The sequence below is a fragment of the Octopus bimaculoides genome, chromosome 3, assembly GCF_046866305.1.
Source record: "Octopus bimaculoides isolate indiv1 chromosome 3, ASM4686630v1, whole genome shotgun sequence".
Lineage (NCBI taxonomy): Eukaryota > Metazoa > Mollusca > Cephalopoda > Octopoda > Octopodidae > Octopus > Octopus bimaculoides.
In genome coordinates, this window is record NC_142930.1 from 9,490,389 (window position 1) to 9,518,267 (window position 27,879).

The 27,879-nt window shown below is 39.5% G+C and overlaps 1 protein-coding gene across 3 annotated transcripts in view; it reads right to left on the reverse strand.

The window, feature by feature from the left end:
- LOC106872345 (uncharacterized) overlaps window positions 1-23,764 on the reverse strand; it is a 102,229-nt gene extending 78,465 nt beyond the window's left edge. Inside the window, exons 1-4 of one of the 3 annotated variants that reach the window (XM_014919301.3) lie at window positions 23,482-23,764; window positions 19,996-20,248; window positions 7,070-7,219; window positions 3,635-3,751 (exon numbers count right to left, since the gene is read on the reverse strand). In XM_014919301.3, the coding sequence (XP_014774787.2) occupies window positions 3,635-3,751; window positions 7,070-7,219; window positions 19,996-20,248; window positions 23,482-23,495 (534 nt within the window). In that variant the 5' untranslated portion in view covers window positions 23,496-23,764. The remainder of the gene's footprint in view (window positions 1-3,634; window positions 3,752-7,069; window positions 7,220-19,995; window positions 20,249-23,481) is intronic. The other 2 variants (XM_014919300.3, XM_052966644.2) reach the window with 2 other exon arrangements.
- Between the last annotated feature and the right edge of the window lie 4,115 nt (window positions 23,765-27,879).

Consider the following 27,879-nt stretch of genomic DNA (forward strand, 5'->3'; position numbering starts at 1 on the left):
TGGAAAACGGACGTTAACCGATGATAATGATGATGATATATTATGAGTTAGTTGTCTATAAATCAGGAAAAAAAAAAAGCACACTCAATATGAGTAATAGAACAGATATTTTTTTTATACATCATTGATATCTATGCCACATAACTGGTTAGAATGCTATCATCACTGTTGTACCGACTACTGCGCTTATTGACAACTCTTCTAGCATGCTGGCTGGAAGCACATAGCCTCTGTTATGCTGGAGGTATATATAGACTGTGGGAAGCTTAGTGTTGGTAAAAACAAAATGGAATGAAAGCTAGAAGAAAACAGAAAAACATTATAACATTTTCTGGGAGAAGGTTGGACTAGGGAATGGGAAATGACGTGTGTGTGTGTATATATATATATATATATATATATATACATACACACACACACACACATATATCATCATCATCATCATCATCGTTTAACGTCCGCTTTCCATGCTAGCATGGGTTGGACGATTTGACTGAGGACTGGTGAAACCGGATGGCAACACCAGGCTCCAGTCTGATTTGGCAGAGTTTCTACAGCTGGATGCCCTTCCTAACGCCAACCACTCAGAGAGTGTAGTGGGTGCTTTTACGTGTCACCCGCACGAAAACGGCCACGCTCGAAATGGTGTCTTTTATGTGCCACCCGCACAAGCCAGTCCAGGGGCACTGGCAACGATCTCGCTCGAAAATCCTACAGGAGCCAGTCAGGCGGTACTGGCAACGGCCACGCTCAAAATGGTGCATCTCATGTGCCACCCGCACAAGAACCAGTCCAGAGGCACTGGCAACGATCTTACTTGGCTTGCCGGGTCTTCTCACGCACAGCACATTTCCAAAGGTCTCGGTCAGTAGTCATCGCCTCGGTGAGGCCCAATGTACGAAGGTCTTGCCTCACCACCTCAGCCCAGGTCTTCCTGGGCCTACCTCTTCCACGGGTTCCCTCAACTGTTAGGGTGTGGCACTTTTTCACGCAGCTATCCTCATCCATTCTCACCACATGTCCATACCAGCGCAATCGTCTCTCTTGCACGCCACAACTGATGCTTCTAATGTTCAGCTTTTCTCTCAAGATACTTACACTCTGACGGGTATTCACATTGACATTACACATCCAACGGAGCATACTGGCTTCATTCCTTGCGAGCTTACGTATGTCCTCAGCAGTTACAGCCCATGTTTCACTGCCATGTAGCATGGCTGTTCGTACGCATGTGTCATACAGTCTGCCTTTTACTCTGAGTGAGAGTCCCTTTGTCGCCAGCAGGGGTAAGAGCTCTCTAAACTTTGCCCAGGCTATTCTTATTCTAGCAGCTACACTTTCAGCGCACCCACCCCCACTACTAACTTGGTCGCCCAGATAGCGGAAGCTATCGACTACCTCTAGTTTTTCACCCTGGAATGAGATAGAAGTTGTTTCCTGTTTGTTTACAGTCTTTATTGCACCTGAACATCTGCCACAAACAAAAACTAACTTGCTAGTTAACCTGCCTTTGATGTTGCTGCACCTCTTATGTGTCCATAGCTTGCACCGGGTACATCTTATAGAGTTACTACCTACTCCTTTTCTACATACTGAGCAGGGCCATCTACCTGAAGGGGTTTGTGTTTTATCTACCTTCCTACTTATTAGGATTTTGGTTTTAGCTAGGTTGACTCTAAGGCCCTTCAGTTCTAGACCTTGCTTCCACACCTGAAACTTCTCCTCTAGTTCTGATAGTGACTCCGCAATTAGGGCAAGGTCATCAGCATAGAGGAGCTCCCAGGGGCAACCTGTCTTGAATTCCTCTGTGATTGCCTGGAGGACTATGATAAATAAGAGGGGGCTGAGGACGGAACCTTGGTGGACCCCTACCTCTACCCGGAATTCATTGCTGTACTCATTTCCAACCCTCACCTTACTGGCAGCATCTCTGTACATGGCTCGCACAGCTCTCACTAACCATTCTTCTATCCCAAGTTTCCTCATTGACCACCAGATAAGGGATCGGGGGACCCTGTCAAAGGCTTTCTCCATGTCAACGAAAGCCAGGTACAGAGGTTTATCCTTAGCTAGGTATTTCTCCTGCAACTGTCTCACTAGAAATAAGGCATCAGTAGTGCTTTTACCTGGCACGAACCCAAACTGCATCTCATCTAAATTGATTCGCTCCCTAATTAGTTGGGCTATGACCCTCTCTGTAACTTTCATAACCTGATCTAACAGCTTGATGGTATTAGGAAGGGCATTCAGCTGTAAAAACCATGCCAAAACAGACATAGAAGTCTGGTGCAGTCATCTGCCTGACCAGCACCTGTCAAACCGTCCAACTCATGCCAACTTAGAAGGTGGACGTTAATCATACACACACACACACCTTTCACATAACAAACCTCAATCCATGGGAAATAACTCTTCTTTTCCTTTAAGAAAATGTTAGAAATGTTTAACTGTTTCATTCGTTATTTTCTTTTTACAAACACCAAGTCATCCAGAGTCTACATTGACTTCCAGCATAAAAGAGACAATGTGCTTCCAGCTTGTCTGAAGTGTCATCAATATTAGATAACTACAACAGCTGGTGTAAAAAAACAATGACAACATTCTGGTCAGTTATAAACCGCAACCAGTAATATACTATTATTCAAAGATTATATATATATATATATATATATATATATATATATATATATATATATATATATATATATATATATATATACATATATAAATGTTTTAAATATTTATTTTAAAGCCAAAACAATGCACGTTATAAAAATTAATAATACAGGTCTATGGCTAGAACTGTTACCTGATATTTCAATATTTCACTGTTAGGACCCCTTCTCCAGGAAATTTATGGAAACAGCTGATGTCTCTGCTTCTTTTCAGTTTCTGTTGACCAAATCCACCAGAAGGCTTTAGCTGGTCCAGGGTTATAGAAAACACTTGCTCAAAGTACAACACAGTGGGACTGACCCCCAAAACAACATGGTTGAGAAGTGAATGCCTCACACATACAGCCATGCCAATAATGGTTATGTAACCTTGAAGGGTAATGTAAATTAATGACCAAAGCCTTGAGAGAGGATTTGGAAGACAGAAACTGAAAGAAGCCCATCGTATATACCAGGGACATGCTGCTTGGGTAGGCAAGGTAAGCAGTGCCTACCCTGAATGAAATAGATCGATAGTAACTTTTTCCTTTTATGGCAAAATATGCACTTAATTCAGTAAAATTATGAAGGTTACTCTGATGCAAAATATTTTATATTTTTGTAGATTAGGTAGGCATAATATGCTCCTGCTTTTCAATCTCAGTATTAAAACTATGCATAGTACACGTGCTGCGTACATTCCTACAACAATGTTTTCTTTATGCACTATAAAGGCAGAAGTAAATCTGTCTACAATTCAGTTGCACGCCTGTGTTTCACTTATTTTTTTGTGTGTTTTACTACATAAACGTCACCAACTGCCTACCCTGAGTAATTACTTAGTTTGGCAAAAAGACAACAATAGAATAAATATGGATTTGATAAACTGAAACCCTTCAAGGTAGTGTTCCAGCAAGGCTACTGTCCAATGGCTGAAAGAAGTCAAAAGATTAAAAAAATGATAGATTAAAGGGTCTTACACTGACAGAACCTTTGCAAACAATGATAACTTCATTCGTTTTGGTATTAAAAGTCACCAGACAAACACTGTTGAGACAATCTGCACTATGAATTACTTCCAATGAACTATTCAGCAACTGGAAAAGAACAAAAATGAGGACACATTAAGGGTTATTAAAATTATTGTCTTATTTCAGGATGGTTATTTTTATTTTTTATTTAATTTTTTTTGCCAAATAAACACATGCATATTATATATTTGTTTTTCACTTGTTTATTACTGTGCTTCGTTAAAAAATTTTTAAATTTTAACTCATCTCCATTGTCCAGAAATCTTGCATCACATATCTGTGACCTCTTCAGTCATTAAAATTATCATCATCATCATCATCATCATCATCGTTTAACGTCCGCTTTCCATGCTAGCATGGGTTGGATGATTTGATTGAGGACCGGTGAACCAGATGGCTTATATTTCTTAAATTTTGTTTGGGCAGATGATGGTGTATACTCTTTTACTTGTTTCAGTCATTTGACTGCGGCCATGCTGGGGCACCGCCTTTAGTCGAGCAAATCGACCCCAGGACTTATTCTTTAGAAGCCTAGTACTTATTCTATTGATCTCTTTTGCCAAACTGCTAAGTTACGGGGACGTAAACACACCAGCATCAGTTGTCAAGCGATATTGGGGAGACAAACACAGACACACAAACACATACACATATATATATATATATATACATATATACGATGGGCTTCTTTCAGTTTCCGTCTACCAAATCCACTCACAAGGCTTTGGTCGGCCCGAGGCTATAGTAGAAGACACTTGCCCAAGGTGCCACGCAGTTGGACTGAACCCAGAACCATGTGGTTGGTAAGCAAGCTACTTACCACACAGCCACTCCTGTGCCTATGTTAATTTTAACAGAAAGAAAAAGAAAAGAATAGAATGACCGAGGAATGATTTTAAAAGGTCATCACTGTCGTTGTCATCACCATCATCAGTTAACTTTCAGGTTTCATGCTGGCATGGGTTGGATGGTTTTTGACATGTTCCAATGGGCCAAAGGACATAGTTTCTATGGCTGGATGCTCTTCCTAACACCAACCATGTGCTGGGTGCTTTTTTTTTTTTCTGCCACCTGCATTAATGAGACTGCCATGCAGTTTGTAGGGCTACAAGCCCTGAGGAAACAACTTTATTCTAAGAGATAAAGGACAAAAGAGGGATAAAGGCTCAAGCGACAGAACCAGAGCAGAACAACAAGAAACCTATTTTTCTCTGACTCTTTCTGAGAAAAAAGGGATTATCAAATGTTCCTCCATAACCTTATTATTATCCCTTTTTACTTGTTTCATTCATAAGACTGTGGCCATGCTGGGGTACTGCCTTGAAGGTTTTATTAAAACAAATGAACCTCAGTACTTTTATTTTTTTAATGACTGATATTTATACTATCAGCCACTTTTTGCCAAGCTGCTAAACTGTATACACATCAACACATCAACACATCAACACCAGTATTCAAGCAGTGGTAGGGGACAAACATAAATACAAAGATACACATACATAGATATATGTGTGTGTGTATACATATATTTTAGCATCATCATCATCGAGCCAGCCAAGTAGAAGACTACACCAGGTTACTGTGTCTCTTTTGGCATGGTTTTTATGGCTGGGTGCCCTTCCTAACAACAACCACCCCATAGAGTGGACTGAGTGCTTTTTACGTGGCACCAGCACAGGTGAAGTCAGTTTTGCATGGTTTTTTACAGCTGGATGTAGGTATGAAACATGAAGTGGTTGGCATTTGGAAGGGTGTCATATATATATATATATATATATATATATATATATATTTATAAATATAATTAATAAATAAATAATGAGCTTTTATATATGAGCTTTTAAATAAGTTCTCCACCAATAATGGTGCTTTCATACCGATGGGCTTGGTAAAAATTGTTAATTGTTAATTGATTTATTAATTAATAAATTGATAATCCTTTACCCTTTTAATTTGTATATATATATATATATTCTTTTACTTGTTTTAGTCATCTGACTGTGGCCATGCTGGAGCACCACCTTAAAGGGTTTTAGTCAAAGAAATCAACCCCATCCTTTTTATTCTTTTATTGAATTCAGTCCTCTAAATGTGACCATTTAGAGGACTGAATTCAATAAAAGAATAAAAAGGATACATAGCAACAACAATACACACACACACACATCAGGCTTCTTTCAGCTTCCATCAATCAAATCCATTCATAAGGCAGTAGCCAGCATGGGGCTGTAGCCAAACTGCTTTCTCTGTTATATACCTGTGTGCTCTCTCAGTTATATATATGTGAATGCGGACGTAGCAGATACCATCTAGCTTTCGGCCGCATCTTTGGACCTTGTTGTGTCCACCACTCTGATTGGTTGGTATTGGTGCACTTTAGTCTCTAGTTCTATTTCGCGCCAGGGTCCAAACCAACCAATCATAGCCTTCTGATAAGGTCAAGCGGAACAGTTTTCTGAACCATTGCTTGAGCCGATTTTTCCTCTTAAATAGCTTGTTTCATCTGCGCTAAGTTTGTCACGACCTTCTGAGGTCTAGTCGCTGACCACAGAGCACCAACCAGTTCCAGCGACGACATTACTCCACTCCATTGAAGAACCAGCACCAGCACCAGTCTTCTGCATCGCCACTTCCAGTTTCTTAGCATCTACCCCGGTGTCTCTATGTACACGCCGCCAACAGCGCCTGCACAGTATCTCTCAACACTGTGTGAATCACTTCACCATAAAATAACAGCCAGAACTCAACCTGCAAGAACTCCAGTACCAAGTAACCGTCTCGGCATGGAAGCCTCAGCTTCTCACGACGTGACTCTACTGCTCTGCCTCGACCTCTTGTACAGCACCTTTACCACTGTGTACCTTAGCTACGAACTGGTATCTCTTATCCTTGTGTCTGGACTCTTAACGTCCTTATTATAGACTATTTTCTATGCTCTGTATTCTGTTGCATTCACGTACACATATTTGTATACACACTCTCTTGTTTACATGACGGCCTGTCTTATATTGTGTTTTATTATGTCGCACACACATACACACAGACATACTAGTTGACAACTAATAAACCTTACTTTTATACACCTTTACCAGTTGGGTCTCTCTCTTTCTTTGTTGGAACTTAACTCATTCCATCCTTTGTTTATTTTATATATTTGTGCCGACCGTGCGACGCATTAAAAGGAGCTGTTTCTTCATCACCATCTCCTTGGTCGCATGGCCGTCAACAAGGTAAACGACACTTGCCCAAGGTGCCACACACTGGGTCTGAACCCAAAACTACATAGCTGGAAAGCAACCTTCTCAACCACAGAGCCATGCCTGCTGCTGTATGAAAATATATAAATTACATTATATTATATTATAGTATATAACATATACATACATAAACCTTCTTGCTACCGTCCTGCCAAGCAATGAATCTTTGCGCATCAAACAGAGGTTTGATGTTATCAAATAAGAATGGAAACTCTGCAGTTTTGTTGCCAACATCACTGAAAAACATAACTTTTCCTCCTCCAGTAGTAATGTATAGCTGCAAGAATAAAGAGAAATACATTTGTTATAGTTGATTATAAAGGGTAGCAAGCAGCAGATTGGTGAAGTCATTCGTCATTAGAGTATCAGATAGAATACCTCACAGTTTGGTCTGATTTTCTGTTGAAAGTTCAAAACATGCATGGATCAACTTTGCTTTCCTTTTTTGGGGGGCAGGGGGTGATAAAATAAGTACCAACTGAGGGTGATGATAGTCTAAACTATAACAATGTTGAACTCGATTCCTTGGGTTATTTGTTACAGTTCTTTGTGCTTTTTATTCAAATCTAGCCATAGTCTAACTTGGTAGTAGACTTAATTTGTCACTTGCTTCAACACTACCCTCTAACATTTTAGGTGTCTTTAGCAGAATCTGTTCTACAGCAAGCATTCAGCCAAGTCTCTAGTTTGTAGAACATCTCCTTGCCTTTCTCTCATTAATCTTTGATGCCCCATTAGCACTGTCTTCCCTCCTGACTAAAAGATATAATTTTTAAAAATCCTTAATTTCTAAGACTCCATTATCTTCAGTGATGTAACGACACTGTATTTCCAGGCTATATTTGAAAATCATGAAAAGACGGGACTCAAGATATCCACTTTTGATACAGAAACATATATTGATCATCATCATCATTTAATGTCTGCTTTCCATGCTTGCATGGGTTGGACAGCTTAACAAAAGCTGGCCAGCCAGAGAGTTGTCCAGATTCTAAATGTCTGCTTTGGCCTGGTTTCTATGACTGGATGCTCTTCCTAATGTCAACCACTTTACAGAGGGTGCTGGGTACTTTTTTACATGCCACTTCCATGGGTGCATTTACGAGCCACTGGCATGAGTGCATTTTATGTGTGGTACTATCACAAGTGCATTGTATGTGACACCAGCACCTGCAATGGACATGCTTGTATGTATGGATGGCCACAATTTTACTTAACTTCATGTATCTTCTCAAGTACAGCAAATTGTCACAAGTCCCAATCCCTTATTTCCTCAGTGAGGCCCAGCACCTGTAGACCCTTTCACACCCCTTCATCCCACGTCTTCCTGGGTCTACTCCTTCCACTGGTTCTCTCTACAATTAAAGATCTGTAATGATATTCTTGAGATGCTTATACTGGCAGCAGTGCTCTTCTTCCATGAAAATTTATACTCTTCTCATAAAGATGCTCCACTGCACTCACTCAAGAGATGTTTCCATGAAGTTACCTTTTATCTTTTATTTGTTTCAGTCATTGGAATGCAGCCATGCTGGAGCACAGCCCTGAAGGATTTTAGTCAAACAAATTGACCTCAGGATTTATTTTTAAGTTTGGTATTTACTCTATTAGTGTCTTTTGTGAAACCACTGAGACAAGGAAGTAGAGGAACCAATGCCTGTTGCCAAGTGGTTGCTGGGGAACACACACACACACACACACACACAGATATGATGAGTTTCTACACAGTTTCTGTCTTCCAAATTCAACTACAGGGTGTCCACAAAGTCTGGGTACATAAGGATTAATACATACTTGAAGGAATTATTATTTCTTATATTTAATTGTTTATATTTTGATTTTATTTACGTCATGTACCCAGACTTTGTGGACACTCTGTATAATGCATTGATCAGCCCAGGCCAATAGTAGAAGACACTTCTCCAAGGTGCTGTGCAGTAGTACTGAACTGCAAACCATGTATTTGCAGGATGAGCTTCTTAATCACACAGCCATGCCTTAAATGGACGCACAATGGCCCAGTGGTTAGGGCAGCGGACTCGCAGTCATAGGATCGTGGTTTCGATTCCCAGACCGGGCGTTGTGAGTGTTTATTGAGCGAAAACACCTAAAGTTCCACGAGGCTCCGGCAGGGGATGGTGGCGAACCCTGCTGTACTCTTTCACCACAACTTTCTCTCACTCTTACTTCCTGTTTCTGTTGTGCCTGTAATTCAAAGGGTCAGCCTTGTCACACTGTGTCACGCTGAATATCCCTGAGAACTACGTTAAGGGTACACGTGTCTGTGGAGTGCTCAGCCACTTGCACGTTGATTTCACGAGCAGGCTGTTCCGTTGATCGGATCAACTGGAACTCTCGACGTCATAAGCGATGGAGTGCCAACAACAACATGCCTTAAATAAGATGAAGTGCACAAATGTAATTTTTATATGAAAGCATAAATAAATATTTGAGAACCAAACAAGATATGAACCCACACTGCCTGGTTGATACTTTGGTGTACACACTGCTTTATATGTACCCACAATGAAATCCATTAAGTTAATGACTTCATGTTTGCCTGTGGTATTTGCCTTGAGATCATATTAATGATAGCACATGCATAATTTGCACTCTGCATGGGTGGAGCCAAGATTTGACTGAAGTGGGTTCTCAATTATCAAAATGGATCCTCCAGGAGCCATTTGATTTGTTTGTATATACATGTATGAATATATCATATGCACATACATAACTAAGGGTGGGATTCAGCTGAACTTGTTGACTCCCACCCTTGGCTATATATGTGCTTTGTCTATGTATTTTGATTCTAACTTATCCAACTGTGGTATATATTCATAAATTATATAATACTGAAAATGGTAAAACCCTCAAATTACTTAAATCATTTTTAAGGAATTGTTTAGCTTATTTATGATTTATAAATTTTACAATTAAATTACAAATGGAAATTTATTGAAGGTTGACATAGATTTCAATGTTGCAGTTGCTGTTACTGATGCTGTTTAATTTAGCTCAAGTCTCATGAAGCCAATCTGTCATCAAAATTATTCCAGGTATAACCATACCATCTTTTAAGGAGTTATGTAGGATTAAATTACTCAATGCATCCTCCTTTAAATAAGAGAGTAGGAGAGATTTAGCTACTATTTCTAGTAAACGATGTCATGTGGTAGAGGTCCCATATGCAAGCAGAAAAAGGGCATGTGTGTGTGTGTGTGTGTGTGTTTGTGTGTGTTTATATCTCCATTTATGTGTAAACAGGGATTACACACACACAATCATACATGTATAAATATATTTTCCAGATACTTTCTACATATGAAAAATAAGAATATTGGTTTCAAATTTTAGCACAAGGCAAAGTTGACCCTAGTAGCATTTGAACACTTTGCCCTCTGTGATAACAATTCTGCCAACAAAAAAATAAGAATATTGCATACATCTAAGAACTGCAATAGACATTGGGAAAACTGATCGCTATTATCATCATCATTTTAACATTCACTTTTCCATGTCTGCATGGTCAGATGGCATTGTTGAAGCAACGTTTACCTGTTTCCAAGTGGCATCACTCTGTTGGAGTCTGTGGACAAAGTTCTTGCTAGATTATTGTTGAACAGGTTGATGGAGGACATTTGTCCAACAGTAATCCCTGAATCACAACGTGGCTTTAGATTTGGCAGAGGGACGATTGATAGGATCTCAGCAAGGCAAATTCAGGAGAAATGTATTGAGCAGTGAATTTCTCTGTATCAGGTTTTTATTGATCTGACAAAGGCTTTTGATATGGTGAACAGAGGTGCAATGCAGAAAATATTAGGGAAAATAGGGTATCCACCAAAGTTTATTGATATGCTTGTTTGACTACACAGAAATATGAAGGCTCAAGTTGTCTTGAATGGAAAATTGTCCAACGAAATCCCAGATGATAATGGTGTGAAGCAGAGAGATATCCTGGCTCCCACACTGTTCTCAATATATTTTGATGTGATGCTGATTCATGCATTCCAGGACTGTGTGCAGGGTATTCTAATGCAAATTAGAATTACAGGAAGGATATTTGACCTAAGAATGTTCGATTTCAAATCCAAGGTGTTCGAAATATTAATTAGAGAACTCTTGTATGCAGATGATGTTGACTTTTTGGCTCACTCTCATGATGACATGTAACACATCATGGATTCTTTTGCAGCATCTTGTAATACCTTTGGCATGAAAATTAATTCAAAAGGTAATGTTCACCCTATCACCAGGGGAAGCATATATTGAGCCAAATATAATGGTGCATGGAACTAGGTTGGGTGTAGTTGATACTTTTGTTTACCTGGATGGTGCATTATCATGGGATGGTTCACTGGATGCAGAAATACACCTGCACATTCAGAAGGCCTCTGTAGCCTTTGGAAAACTTAAAAAGAGAGTGTAGGCAGATCATGGAATCAATATCAAGACCAAGATTAGTGTGTACAAGGCCTGCATCCTAAGTACTCTGTTGTATTCTTCAGAAATGTGAACAGTACATCATAAGCATCTAAATTTGTTTGAACACTTTAGCAGCAGAAAATACCTGACACACAAATCCTTAAAGATGCTGGCTGCAGAAGCATTGAATCTACCATCATATCCTCTCAAATGTGTTGGGTAGGCTATGTTGCACATATGAATGAGGAAAGAATACTAAAGCAACTATTTTACAGTCAATTGAACACTGGGAAACATCTTCAGCACAAACCAAGAAAAAGATATAAAGATTGTATAAAAAACAATCTTAAAGATCTTCAGCTTGAAGGTCAGAACAGGGAAGTGCTTGCTTTAAAGAGAGGTAAATGGAGAGTATATGTGAAGGAAGCCTGCAGAATGTTTGAAGAGAGATGTCTTGATCATGAAAAACTTAAACGCCAGTTTTGAAAAGGCCACAGTATGAACATCAATAAGAACATAGTGAGCTAGATTTGTGATGTGTGAGGTCGTTTACTGCTCTCTAAATCTGGGTACATCACTCATTTAAAATCACATAAAAAGTCAAATGTATGCAGCTCTGTCCTTCCAATGCTAGGTGAGACAACATGTGTGGTGTACAAAAAGATCTGCAAGTCAATACCTGGTCTTAAAAGGCATATGAGGGTACATAAGGATGACATTCCACAAGTTGACCCATAAATCCCATAGAGGGCACATCTTTTGTCTGTCACATTTGCTGCAGACCCTGCAAATCTAATGCTGGACTTAAAAATGTCACCTAAAGGGTTATGGATGGACGTTTGGAGCTGATGACATTTGATTGGAGTACATGGGGAGACAACAATCATCTACAAAGATGAAGCAATCAGCATCATCATCATCGTTTAACGTCTACTTTCCATGCTAGCATGGGTTGGACGATTTTGACTGAGGACTGGCAAACCAGATGGCTGCACCAGGCTCCAATCTGATCTGGCAGAGTTTCTACAGCTGGATGCCCTTCCTAACGCCAACCACTCTGAGAGTGTAGTGGGTACTTTTACGTGCCACACACACACACACATATATGTGACAATTATTCGGTAGCCATGATAAAACTCTGAGTTTTGGATGCTGGGGCGGAAACCCATGCCACCATCTCTTCAGTTATTTGACCATCGAAGAATGCTATGAAATGACCATTAAACAAAGGGAAATTACTGTGTGGTTGACCGTTATTAAGACAAAAGAGCTATTAGAGTGACCGCTAAGTGAGGGGAGGGAGTAAAGGTAAGGGAGTAAAAATGTCCATAGTATTCGCGTAAGCGTACCAGTCCATACATACACATGCGCGCCCACACACCCACGTACATGTGCCTATATATATATTATGTGTTCATTCTGTTGTCAGTAAACAAAGTCCGTTTTGTTTTTATGTCCCCGTTCATTTTTCTAACGTCCTGTACCCGGATATGCATCTATATATACATGTAGATGTAGGTATGTACATATATGTATGTATACATGCATATGTTCATATATCATTTATATATATATATATATATATATATATATATATATATATATATATATATATATATATATATATATACTCATCCACTTGAAACACACACATACTCACCCACACATTCGCCAAAAAGATAATATATATATACCCGCATACACGTTTACACATGCACATGTGCAATACGCTCGCACACATACATGCATGCAAAAAGGCTCATACACACAATTATATGCACACGTGCCCAAGAAACAACAGGGCTAAAGGCAAAATACAGAAAAAAGTGTAAAAAGGCCATAAGGGTAAAACACGTCTATATGCGTTCATTCTCGAATGCATGCACACACGTCTATATACGCACGTACCCACACCCCACACACCCACAATATATATATATATATATATATATATATATATATATATATACACACACACATATATACACACACACACACACATACCCATGATATTCATAGAAAACTGCTAACATGTATCATCTCCCTCCCCACAAATTTCAGGCCTTGTGCCTATAGTAGAAAGGATCATTATCAGATTTTCCTATACTATCAAATCACCATGGTGATGAAATTATATGATAGATAGCTATAAAAGCTTAAGAGAATGGAAGACAGGAGAAGGCAGTGATATCAAGTAGCTTGAAAAGAAGCAAGATATCAGCCAATGACAGAAATGGGTGGGATATGCAGAGGGATAGCATTCCTCTACTTTTCAGCACAAAGTGGGTGTTTATAGCCCAGACACACATTCCAGACCTTTCACTTGTATTGAATGAGCAATCTGTAATACTGACTGAACATATCACCTATCAATCAGGTGAAAACACAACCCAGACAGACTTCAAACTTATCAGAAAATAACACAAGATGCAGAAAGCTGTGAATTCATTTTCTTCAGCTTATGTTGAGGAAACATAAACTAGTGATTAAGAACTCCGAAATAGGAATTAAATGGGTTCAGAGACACAGGTAATCTGAAGAAAAAGGAATGAAGCTGAAAGAGTTGAGTCTCTAACTGGTGGGTGCGTGGTAAGAAGCTCGCTCCCCGACTACATGGTTCCAGGTTCAATCCCACTACATGACACCCTTCGACAAGTGTCTTCTACTATAGCCTCAGGCTGACCAAAGCCTTGTGATGAGTGGATTTGGTAGACAGAAACTGAAAGAAGCCTGTCACACACACACACACACACACACACACACACACACACACACACACATATATATATATATATTTACTTGGAGAATGGAGCCACAAATACAAGAAAAAGCATTTTCGTTGGACTAGATAGACGTTGTTTTATTATGTGGAGCTTGTGAAATGAGTCAGTGTGGAGGTTTAGGTTATGTAATGAGGTTATGTATGACATAATATACAAAATGACTCATTACATAACCTAAACCTCCACACTGACTCATTTCACAAGTTCCACATAATAAAACAACGGCTATCTAGTCCAACGAAAATGCTTTTTCTTGTATTTGTTGCTCCATTCTCCAAGTAAATACATAAACTACGGTTTAAGCAATAAATTACCTCCCTCTGGACGCCCTCTTCCCAAGACGGTACCCATACAGGTGATCCCCAGGAGTGCCTCCGGATTTAAACATCCCCTGGTTGCTTGGATGCTTCAGACTACCCCTGAAGGATCGAGGCAAACCTACCACTTACCTATATATATATATATATATATATATATGTGTGTGGGTCTGGGTCCCCATCACCACTTGACAACTGGTGTGGGTGTGTTTATGTCCCTGTAACCAGCAAAAGAGACCAACAGAATAAGTACGAGGCTTAAAAAATAAGTACTGGGGTCGATTCATTCGATTAAAAATTCAAGGCGGTACCCCTGCATGGCTGTAGTCTAATAACTGAGAAAGATTAAAGGTAAGTTATATAACAATATAGTCAATAGTACAGCATGCTTAACACCATAGCCATAGTACTGATTATTCAACTAACTAAATAAAAATATACAGGACTGGCCAAAAGTCACCCAACAGTAAATCAAAATTGCATAAATACTATCTGTAATTCTGTATTAACTCGAATGGAAAAATGTGTCGCTCAAGAAGGACTTCAGTTTGAACAATTTTCATGGATGGTACAAAGTCCCCTCTCGACCCAAGGTAACATGGTGGTGGAACAATGTTGTTGGCAGGGCTATTAGAGAAAAGAAACAGGCTTGGAAGGACTGGAAGAACGGTGGTTGCAGGGAATTGTATCAGGTTGCCAAAAGGGAAGCTAGAAGACAGGTTTATTTAGCCAGAGGGGGAGGAGATAAGAAAAGATTTGCCAATGTTCTGTGCCATGAGGACCAAAGACTTGAGGTATTTTGTGTTGCAAGACAGTGTGTGAGAGAGAATCGTGAAGTCGTAGTAGAGAAATGTGTCTGCATGGATGATGGTTCACTTGCACTAAATGAGGCTGCAAAGAGAGAGGTTTGGTGAGGCCACTATGAAAGGTTGCTCAATAAAGAGAATGAATGGGTCAAAGAGAGTCTGACGAATGTCGACTCAATGGAGGGACCAGCTATCCGAGTTGACAGTACCTTGGTAGATAAAGCAATTAAGAGTATGAAGATAGGGAAAGCCCCCGGCCCATCAGGAATCACCGCAGAGATGATTAAAATATCTGGTAGTGTCGGCTATAGCCTAGTTACCCATATAGTTAACCGGGTGAGACACGAACAAGTCATACCCAATGACTGGTGTAGCAACACCATAGTCAATTGCTACAAAAGTAAAGATGACGCTTTAGATACAAATAATTACAGAGGTATCAAATTGTTGGATCAGATGATGAGGGTCATAGCCCAACTAATTAGGGAGAGAGTCAGTTTAGATGAGATGCAGTTTGGGTTCGTGCCAGGGAAAAGAACAACTGATGCAATATTTCTGGTAAGACAGCTGCAGGAAAAATACCTAGCCAAAGATAAACCTTTGTACCTGGTTTTCGTTGACATGGAGAAAGCCTTTGACAGGGTCCCCCGATCCCTTATCTGGTGGTCAATGAGAAAACTAGGGATAAATGAATGGTTAGTGAGAGCTGTGCAAGCCATGTACAAGGACACTGTTAGTAAGGTGAGGGTTGGCAACGAATACAGTGAAGAATTCCGGGTAGAGGTAGGGGGCCACCAAGGTTCAGTCCTCAGCCCCCTCCTATTTATCATAGTCCCCCAGGCAATAACACAGGAATTCAAGACAGGATGCCCTTGGGAGCTCCTCTATACTGATGACCTTACTCTAATTGCTGAGTCACTATCAGAATTAGAGGAGAAGTTTCAGCTGTGGAAGCAAGGATTATATATCTCTATATATCTATATCTATATATATATATATATATATATATATATCATCATCATCATCATCATCGTTTAACGTCCGCTTTCCATGCTAGCATGGGTTGGACGATTTGACTGAGGACTGGTGAAACCGGATGGCAACACCAGGCTCCAGTCTGATTTGGCAGAGTTTCTACAGCTGGATGCCCTTCCTAACGCCAACCACTCAGAGAGTGTAGTGGGTGCTTTTACGTGTCACCCGCACGAAAACGGCCACGCTCGAAATGGTGTCTTTTATGTGCCACCCGCACAAGCCAGTCCAGGGGCACTGGCAACGATCTCGCTCGAAAATCCTACAGGAGCCAGTCAGGCGGTACTGGCAACGGCCACGCTCAAAATGGTGCATCTCATGTGCCACCCGCACAAGAACCAGTCCAGGGGCACTGGCAACGATCTTACTTGGCTTGCCGGGTCTTCTCACGCACAGCCCATTTCCAAAGGTCTCGGTCCGTAGTCATCGCCTCGGTGAGGCCCAATGTACGAAGGTCTTGCCTCACCACCTCAGCCCAGGTCTTCCTGGGCCTACCTCTTCCACGGGTTCCCTCAACTGTTAGGGTGTGGCACTTTTTCACGCAGCTATCCTCCTCCATTCTCACCACATGTCCATACCAGCGCAATCGTCTCTCTTGCACGCCACAACTGATGCTTCTAATGTTCAGCTTTTCTCTCAAGATACTTACACTCTGACGGGTATTCACATTGACATTACACATCCAACGGAGCATACTGGCTTCATTCCTTGCGAGCTTACGTATGTCCTCAGCAGTTACAGCCCATGTTTCACTGCCATGTAGCATGGTTGTTCGTACGCATGCGTCATACAGTCTGCCTTTTACTCTGAGTGAGAGTCCCTTTGTCGCCAGCAGGGGTAAGAGCTCTCTAAACTTTGCCCAGGCTATTCTTATTCTAGCAGCTACACTTTCAGCGCACCCACCCCCACTACTAACTTGGTCGCCCAGATAGCGGAAGCTATCGACTACCTCTAGTTTTTCACCCTGGAATGAGATAGAAGTTGTTTCCTGTTTGTTTGCAGTCTTTATTGCACCTGAACATCTGCCACAAACAAAAACTAACTTGCTAGTTAACCTGCCTTTGATGTTGCTGCACCTCTTATGTGTCCATAGCTTGCACCGGGTACATCTTATAGAGTTACTACCTACTCCTTTTCTACATACTGAGCAGGGCCATCTACCTGAAGGGGTTTGTGTTTTATCTACCTTCCTACTTATTAGGATTTTGGTTTTAGCTAGGTTGACTCTAAGGCCCTTCAATTCTAGACCTTGCTTCCACACCTGAAACTTCTCCTCTAGTTCTGATAGTGACTCCGCAATTAGGGCAAGGTCATCAGCATAGAGGAGCTCCCAGGGGCAACCTGTCTTGAACTCCTCTGTGATTGCCTGGAGGACTATGGTAAATAATAGGGGGCTGAGGACGGAACCTTGGTGGACCCCTACCTCTACCCGGAATTCATTGCTGTACTCATTTCCAACCCTCACCTTACTGGCCGCATCTCTGTACATGGCTCGCACAGCTCTCACTAGCCATTCTTCTATCCCAAGTTTCCTCATTGACCACCAGATAAGGGATCGGGGGACCCTGTCAAAGGCTTTCTCCATGTCAACGAAAGCCAGGTACAGAGGTTTATCCTTGGCTAGGTATTTCTCTTGCAACTGTCTCACTAGAAATAAGGCATCAGTAGTGCTTTTACCTGGCACGAACCCAAACTGCATCTCATCTAAATTGATTCGCTCCCTAATTAGTTGGGCTATGACCCTCTCTGTAACTTTCATAACCTGATCTAACAGCTTGATGCCTCTGTAATTATTTGTATCTAAAGCGTCCCCTTTACCTTTGTAGCAGTTGACTATGATGCTGCTACACCAGTCATAGGGTATGACTCCTTCGTGTATCACCTGGTTCGTAATACGGGTGACTAGGCTATAGCCAACACTGCCAGATATTTTGAGCATCTCTGCAGTGATTCCTGATGGGCCGGGGGCTTTCCCGGTCTTCATACTCTTAATTGCTTTATCTACCCTGGTACTATCAACTCGGATAGCTGGTCCCTCTATTGGGTCGACATAAGGCAGGCTCTCTTTCTCCCATTCATTCTCTTTATTAAGCAATCTATCGTAGTGGCATCTCCAGACCTCTTTCTTTGCATCCTCATTTAATGCAAGCGTACCATCATCCATGCGAACACATTTCTCTCCTACAACATCACTATTCTCTCTCCTACACTGTCTTGCAACCCGAAATACCTCGAGTCTTTGGTCCTCACGGCGCAGAACATTGGCAAATCTTTCCTTATCTGCTTCCCCTCTGGCTAAATAAACCTGTCGCCTAGCCTCCCTTCTGGCACATTGGTACAATTCCCTGCTACCACCGTTCTTCCAGTCCTTCCAAGCTTGTTTCTTTTGTCTAATAGCCCTGTCTACCTCCTTGTTCCACCACCACGTTACTCTGGGTTGGGAGGGGACCTTACACCACCCACAAATCTGGTCGGTGGCTTTCAACAGGTTGTCCCGCAGAAATCTCCAATTGTCTTCCACGTTGTATGATGCTATATCCCCTTCTATTTCGTTAAATGCTTCAAGTAACTTGTCTCTAAGTCTCTGTCCGTTTGCAGGGTCTTTAAGCTTCCACACCCTTCTTCTCCAAGCCTGTCTAATTCTGGGCACCCATTTTGCCTTGATCCCAAAGTCGCTAACTACTAATCTATGTTGTGGGGTACATTCTTCGCCAGGGTAGGTTTTGGCATTTATAAGCCGCCCTCTTTCCCTATTTCTGGCGAGGATGTAGTCGATTTGGCTAGAGTGTCTGCCGGAGCGGTAGGTGACTAGGTGACTGGCAGGTTTCCTGAAGTTGGTATTGCAGACTATAAGATTGGTTGCATCACAGAACTCCAGCAGTCTGGTTCCCTCCTCGTTGCGGGAACCGAAGCCATAGCCTCCATGTATGCCATGGAAGCCCCCAGCACGACGTCCGACATGACCGTTGAAGTCTCCAGCCACAAAGAGAAGGTCCCTGTCACTCGTCGACGAGGTAGTTTGCAAGAGGGTGTCATAGAATTGGTCTTTCAGACCATCTGGTAGCCCAGGTTGAGGTGCATAGGCTGAGATGACAGTAGCTAATCTATGATGAAGCACTAGTCTGATCTTAAGTACTCTGTCACTTACTCTAACGACCTCGATTACCTTATCCACCCATTTCTCCGCTAGAAGTATTCCTACGCCCCCGACCCCGTCAGTGTTCCCTGCCCAGAAAATCTTGTACCTGTGTTCTTTGCCTGTGAGGAACCTTGCAGAACCTCCTCTCCATCTTACTTCCTGGATGCAGCACATATCTACGCATCTCCGTTCAAGCATCTCAACAATTTCACCAGATCTACCTTTCAGCGTGCCGACGTTGAGAGTGCCAATCCTAACACATATTGCCACATAAAAAGCATTGTTGTGGGTGCTGGTGCCATATCAAAAGCACTGGTGATGGTGCCACATAAAAAGCACCCAGTACACTCTGTGGAGTGCTTGGCATTAGGTAGGGTATCCAGCTGTAGAAGCCATCCCAAAACAGACAATGGGGCCTTGTGTAGCTCCTGACCTTTTCAGTTCTTGTCAAGCTGTCCAACCTGTGCCAGCATGGAAAATGAACACTCAATATATTTATATATATATATATATATATATATATATATATATATATATATATAACACTTACACTTCTTGTTGGCAGATACTGTGCACTGGTTATAATATGAGGGTGAGATATCTTCAGTTTGAAATTTATACCATGTATTAAGCTGGTATCTTCTTGTCCACGTGAACCCAAAGTTTTCGTTGCTACAGGTAAAGATCTTTTTATTTTTTTCCAAGCAGTTGAAGCCTTATTTTCTTTTGCTCCAGTCAATTCCTGTAAGGGATCAGGAGCCATGTCATTCAAAGCAGTTTGATTATAATTAAATTGATGAGTTCTGGAAAAAATAGTATAGAATTAAAAAAATAAATGCTAATCTAGAAAAATAAGCAAAGTAATTTAAGGATTAACAACTGTTTTTGAAAGAACGACCTTAAGATAATTATAAATGAGATAAAAAGAGGTGAACACCTACTTCTAAGACATACAAATAAACAAAATGAACCAAAAAATAGGTACTTATTTTATAAGTTTTGGTCTAACTTGTACAAACTAATATAGTTTGGTCTTACATTTACCTTGATAAATAGTTGGTCTTACATTTACCTTGATAAACTCCCTAGTGTCAATAAAATATTTTAAATTATAAATCCTGAAATTTTTTTTTTTTTTAACTTAGAATTAGAAATATCTCACTATGCATAAAGATATTTAACTCCAGGTCAGCCATGATTGAGTTAATCTATGATCAAGAGCATTTCATCCATAACCATCCAGGCTTTATGTATGCTGTGGTCTATGTTATCCAGAGAAGGGCCATTTGACTGGTTGTCATTGAAACATCAACAAGCACTCCAGCTGCTGGCCCACAGGCAAGCTGTTTCCCCCTCTCAGTCTTTTTTATTGCTGTTATGATAATCTCTGTTCCTTGGAGCTGGCTGGCCTTATACCTCCTCCACTCAAGCATCTCAAGCCTACTCATTTCTCCACATTTTATCACCCTTGTTGTGTTCTTCTCTCTGATCCCTGTACTAACCATTACGTCTAATCTTTCTCCTTCAGAATGTTGGCCCTCTGGAATCTTCTCTTTCAGAATGTTGGCCTTCTGGAATCTTCTCCTTGTTCATGACTGGTGTTGACCTGTAGCAGAATGAATACCACAGTTTTGTGGATCTCTGCAGTATATCTGCATTACGTAAGATATACAGAATACTATTCTGAACCGATATTGCTTTTGTTGCTAATAATGAATTTTTACCCAGGCTGTCAGCTATTTGTGACACCAGCGGTTTGTTAATCACTGTTTTCTATATCAGTGAACATGAAATTTATCTAAGCATGCAGTTGCTAGTGGATATTTGCTTCTGATGATGCACAAAGAAACAGAAATCTAGATTTAGCAATTCCACCACCACTGTTGGATGCTTTTGTCTGCCACTAATATATTTCTGTGCCTTTTAGCATGATACATCTATATGAGAAACTTTTTTCAAGATGAATATTGCAGTTTTGGTTTTGTGACTTTCTACAGTACAGTCACTTCAAGTAAAATATACAGAATGCTATTTAGAACATTAAGAACATCAAGCTCAGATGTCTTCAAGAACTTTCCAAAGCTATGGGTATTACCCCCATTCTTTAGACTCAGCAAGTCACATACACACACAAAGAAAAAGTAAAATGGATGAATTTGATGGAAATTTTCTTGTTATTTCTTGCAAATTAAATGACCACCCACAGCAAGAATGGGCAAACATTTCTAAAAAGTGGGTTATATGAGACCAAGCTCATATCAGGCAGGCTGCATTAATAAATTCAAGGTAATTTGTGGATTGCAGTTTGCCCATAACTTACTTACAGTAGATAGGGTTCATTGGTAAATAAATGTATGCAAAAAAAAAAAAATCCAAGAAACAGTGATTTGTTAACAGCCAAAACTTTCAGATTTTAATGGTGATCAAATAATATATAAATGATAACAGGTTAAATCTCTGGGTCAATTAGATAACTCTAATTTCTCTTTTATTACAAAATTACCACCATTATAAATAAACTAATTGTTTCTTCTGATTCTTTGTTTGAATCCTTCCACAATAAACTTTTCCTTTCATCTTTTCAAAGTTCATATATAACATATTAATGATTTATTAATTACACCTATACTATAACAAAGAAAACTTAACTTTTACTAAAAGAAAGCAATTATTAAAGTCTACACTGCCTAGAAAATACTTATGTATCTGTAGATAGGCATTAATCAGAGGATCAACAGATTTATAAGCCTGGCAAAGCCGTGCACTAACTCCCCCCCCCACACACACACGTACATACACAATAACATGAATAGATCAGCATTGAGCCCCTGGACCCGTAGGACTCTCCGACAACTGCCCATTGAGCAACTGCCTTAAGATGGCACAGATTCACGAAAGCTTCATACAGTAGCAAAATACCACCTGGAGGGCAACGTTTCTGCTCGTATGTAATTTATCAAGCTTACATCAGCAATATCTCTTCCTTTTAATTAGCTTTATGAAGGGATAAAATGTCGACAGAATGTTTAAACAGTCTATACTACTGACTTAAATAGGGAAACACACACACACACACACACACACACACGTTCATGTTCTGTGCAGTTGAATTGCACTGTTTAGTGTAACCCGATTGTAATCGTACTACCTCAAGAACTTATATTCACAGCGCAGAAGAAAACTTCCAAAGCAGGCCATCCCGAATTATTAGTGATGATAATTCTTCTTCTTCATAAAGACTGAACGAGTGAATTAAAAATCGATATTGATAGGATTAGAACTCAGAGCAGTGAGGTGGCAAATGCTGAACACCGTTGAGATAAACAATATTCCATATTCATTTCACCCATTATTCAACTTTAAAAAATAAATTATTTACTTATTTATTATTTTTAACTTTATTTATTTATTTATTTTACAGCATCGATAACATTTTTGACGAATATACTGTTATGAAATAACCACTAATACTAGATCAAATGGTCAATAGCTTGTATTTGCACTGCGAAATCAGAAACTAATATCCAAGTCAGAAGTCAAACATATACACCCAAATGAGGAAGGAATCGAATTCAAAATATACGTTATTGATTAAATTACATTAAACAATGCCTTTTTCTTTTATATATAGTACTGATAAATATAATTATTGTTATTCATTCATTCGCTCGATGTCCTAATTTTCACAGCCGATCAACAATATCAAATACTTATCTCTGTGAGTGTGTGTGTATGTCTGTGGTTGTGTGTATATGTGTAGATATATGTGCGTGTTGGCAAACATATATATCGATACGTTTGCTTGTAAAGAAAATTTACGATGACAAACAATTGTTTTCGATGAATGAAAAACAGGCTAGCGAAGAGGCTAACAACGGTGTATAGTAGTACCGGCAGTTTTAATTAGGCTTTGATGTCACACGAAACTGTTTTGATGACAGACAGGAAATAAATAATGAAAAAAATAAACTAAATCAAAATATATATCTTGGTCGAATCAATAATAAACCTGAAAATTTGAGCAATGAAAACTTACAGAATGTCCACCATGTTGTGTTGTCATGGAAATAAGCACATCTTAAGGTAATAAGTCTGTACTGCTCACATCTTAGGATAATCATTTTTCCAAAGCGAAACTTCACGTCACCTACCAGGGTTTACTTGTTCATTATAGTGAATTCAACAGAACCCAAACAGAGGTTTAAAATGAATTTGGAAAAAAATATTTGAAAGAACACTTGTGAAGATATACTTATACATGTAGAAAGAGGGGAAGAAAGTGTAAGGTAAGCTACAAGGCGAAGCAAAATACGTAGCATTGCTTTGTTTACCGATTGAAGCTATTTCATTTCACTTTTGCTATTTATCTTGAGAAAGGATTAAATATCATAACATTCTAGCAAGATATGGTGGCAAGTGCCGTTAATAAAGTAAAAAAGTGAGTTAATACTGAGTTGAGTCCATGGTGCGGTTTCAATACTCAGTCAAAGCTGTTTTAATTCAATTATACTACTCATCCATTTGTAATGAACACCATAATTTCCCATTCCTTTCTACTCAAATTCTGAGCCTCGGTGCTTATGTTTTCTTACATACTGTCCACTCCGTAAATGTTTAATCCTCGGGCAGTTCAGCTCAAGTGGACTCGTAATCGAAGACGAAAATTTCATTTTTCTTTTTTTATCAATTCAGACAGAATGTATCTAGTACTACATTAGGCAATGTGTCTTTCCTTTGTAAGACATCACGGCGTAACTCGAAAGAAATTTAACTGCAATATCTAACAGGTAGAATGAAAACGTAAAGGCTCGTAGAAGAGTCAATAGCAGGTTATACATGCACTGTACATCCGGCAAATTTTGGTAAATCTTTATATTAACACCCACACGATTTTTCACTAAGAAAAAAAAAACTCGGATTTTTTGGCTTGGAATCAAGACCTCTTAATATGCTGCAAATCCCTTATTTTGGTTCGGAAAAAAGGGGGCGCGAGCGAGGGGGTGGTTATATTTAATAACGAACCATGTAATTCACACTCTGGAAAATTATTTACTCTTTTACTTGTTTCAGTCATTTGACTGCGGCCATGCTGGAGCACCGCCTTTAGTCGAGCAAATCGACCCCAGGACTTATTCTTTGTAAGCCTAGTACTTATTATATCGGTCTCTTTTGCCGGGTGTTAATATAAAAATTGGTTAATTACGATTATAAAGAAATTTGTGGGGAAAATCTTTTCCAAGGGGATGGGGAGAGGACTTCGGAAAATTCACAAAATCCGAGTTTTTCCCTCATAACTTTAAGGAAAATGAGGTTTTTTCAATGAAAGTTTATAGAAATATCTTTCAAACGGCATACATTACGATTATAAAGTAATTTGTGGGGAAGATGTTTTCCAAAGGGTGGGGAGAGGACTTCGGAAAATCTACAAGATCCCAGTTTTTCCCTCATAACTGTATATATATATATATATATATATATATATATATATATATATATATATATATATATGTGTGTGTGTGTGTGTGTGTGTGTGTATATGTGTGTGTGTATATATATATATATATGTGTGTGTATATGTGTGTGTGTGTGTATATATGTGTGGAGGCGCAATGGCCCAGTGGTTAGGCGGTCATAGGACTCGCGGTCATAGGATCGCGGTTTCGATTCCCAGACCGGGCGTTGTGAGTGTTTATTGAGCGAAAACACCTAAAGTTCCACGAGGCTCTGGCAGGGGATGGTGGCGAACCCTGCTGTACTCTTTCACCACAACATTCTCTCACTCTTACTTCCTGTTTCTGTTGTGCCTGTAATTCAAAGGGTCAGCCTTGTCACACTGTGTCACGCTGAATATCCCCGAGAACTACGTTAAGGGTACACGTGTCTGTGGAGTGCTCAGCCACTTGCACGTTAATTTCACGAGCAGGCTGTTCCGTTGATCGGATCAACTGGAACCCTCGTCGTCGTAAGCGACGGAGTGCCAACAATAACATATATATGTGTATATATGTATGTATATAATATATGTATATATATATGATATCTCTCTCTCTTCCTCCCCCTCTCTCTCTCTCTCCCTCTCTCTCTCTCTCTCTCTCTCTCTCTATATATATATATATATATATATATAGATAGATAGATAGATAGATAGATAGATAGATAGAGATAGAGAAAGTAATAACGAGTGAATGAGAATAGTGACGAAGAGTTAAAAAAGCATAAAAATAATTGAAAATGAAATAAAATTGAAACCAAAACATTAAAAATTATTGAAAGTGGGTAGAAATAAACACTACGTAGTGTAGTAGTACTACGCTAGAGTATCTGTAGAAAGTTGAATGTGATTTCGGAATATAACGAGGAAGAATTCGGATCTTGGGAATTTTCCGAAAGTCCTCTCCCCACCTCAAGATTTTCCCCACAAACTACTTTATAGTCATAATGTATGTCGTTTCAAAGGTATTTCTATAAAATTTCGTTGAAAAAAAACCCCATTTTCCAAAAAGTTATGAGGGAAAAACTCGGATTTTGTGAATTTTCCGAAGTCCTCTTTCCATCCTCTTGGAAAAGATTTTCCCTACAAATTTCTTTATAATCGTAATGCATGCCAATTGAAAGGTATTTCTAAAAATTTTCATTGAAAAAAAACTCATTTTTCTAAAAGTTATGAGGGAAAAGCTCGGATCTTTTGAATTTTCCGATGCCTTGCGCGCATTTTGTTTTCATATTCGTTTCCTACACATTGTTTTACACCCATTCCAATATATATATATATATATATATATATATATATATATATATATATATATATATATATATATATATATATATATATATATATATATATATATATATATATATATATATATTTGGCTTCTCATTTCCAGGTCAAGATGTAAACATTAACCTGAAAATTTGCCATACATCCTTGCTCTATAACACCGAGTTCATTTTTGCCGCGATTATGCGATCGAAATCTATCCATCCACACACACACGTCTATGATGTACGAATATCATGTCCGTAAATAAACTCCCTCACTGTATATTTTTTTCTCCACTCGTTTATTACTGTTCTTATCTTATTATTCTAACACATGTCCATTGTTTCGGAAATCTTTCGTCACACATCTGTGATCTCTTCAGCGTTACTTTTCGTTTTCGTGTGTGTTCTTACTTCACTTATTCCATTCTGTTCACTTAGCAATAGGAATAGTTGCGACGTCATTGGTGCCAAGCTGTATCGGCCTTTGCCTTTCTTTTGGATAACATCAGTGACGTAGAGAGTGGAAGCTGGTATGTATGAGCGACTGCTGGTTTTCCATATATAACCTTCCCCGGACTTATTCCTCGGAGGGGAATTTTCTAGGTGCAATCCCATGGTCATTCATGACCGAAGGTGGTGGGGTCTTTACCCATTATCCTTTATCATATAACCGCAGTCCATGATTGAAAACAGTGGGAGTAAAATATACTTATCCTCTAAAACTTTTATTGAGCACTAGGATTCATAAGGCTGGTTACCATGTTTCCAATGCATATAAATTGACCGAAATTACAACATTGCTCCTGAAAGGGATGCTGGTCCGTCGCAAGTTTCACAGCCAGTAATTTTGAGGGGAGGGAATAAGTCGATTACCTTGACCATAGTTCTTGACTAGTACTTTATTTTGTCGATTCTGAAGGGTGAAGAGCAAAGTCAACTTTGGCGAGATTTGAACTTAGAATGTAGAGAGATGGAAGAAATGCCGCTAAGCATTTGACCCGATGTGTTAACGATTCCGTCAGTTGGCCGCCTTATGTACAGAATAAAAAGTGTTTTGTGAACTATGTACAAATAAATATTTAGTGAAGAAAGATGTCGAAAATTATTAATGATCTCCCCCTTGCTCGAGTCTTTCCTGACTCACAGATTTGGGAATTCTCCCATTCTGCAGCCAGAATTTGTGGCATTATTACATTTCAAAATTGTTAGCATGTCGGACAAAAAGCTTAGCAGCATTTCGTCCGGATTTTCCTTCTGAGCTCAAATTCCACAGAAGTCGACTTTGATTTTTTATCCTTTCAGAGTCGATAAAATAAGTACCAGGTGGACACTGGGGTCGACGAATTCGACTAGACGTCTCCCCAAAAATTTCAGTCCTTGTTCCAATAGCAGAAAGAATTATTACATTTTAAAATACACTTTCACTCTTTAGAAATAAATTCTAATTCCTCCATAAATCAGATTACAGGAGCAATTCTTTGTTCTTGGCAAACCTCTCTCTGTTAAAAAAAAAACAAAGAACTGCAGGACACAAATTGGTATCATGAGACTACTTTCTTCAAGTTAGTCTCATGATATGAATTATATTTGCGTTTCGCGAACCAAATCCAGAAAAACAATATCAAAGGCAGAGTTGTTTAACTTGTTGTGTGTGCATCCGGTGCAACAATTT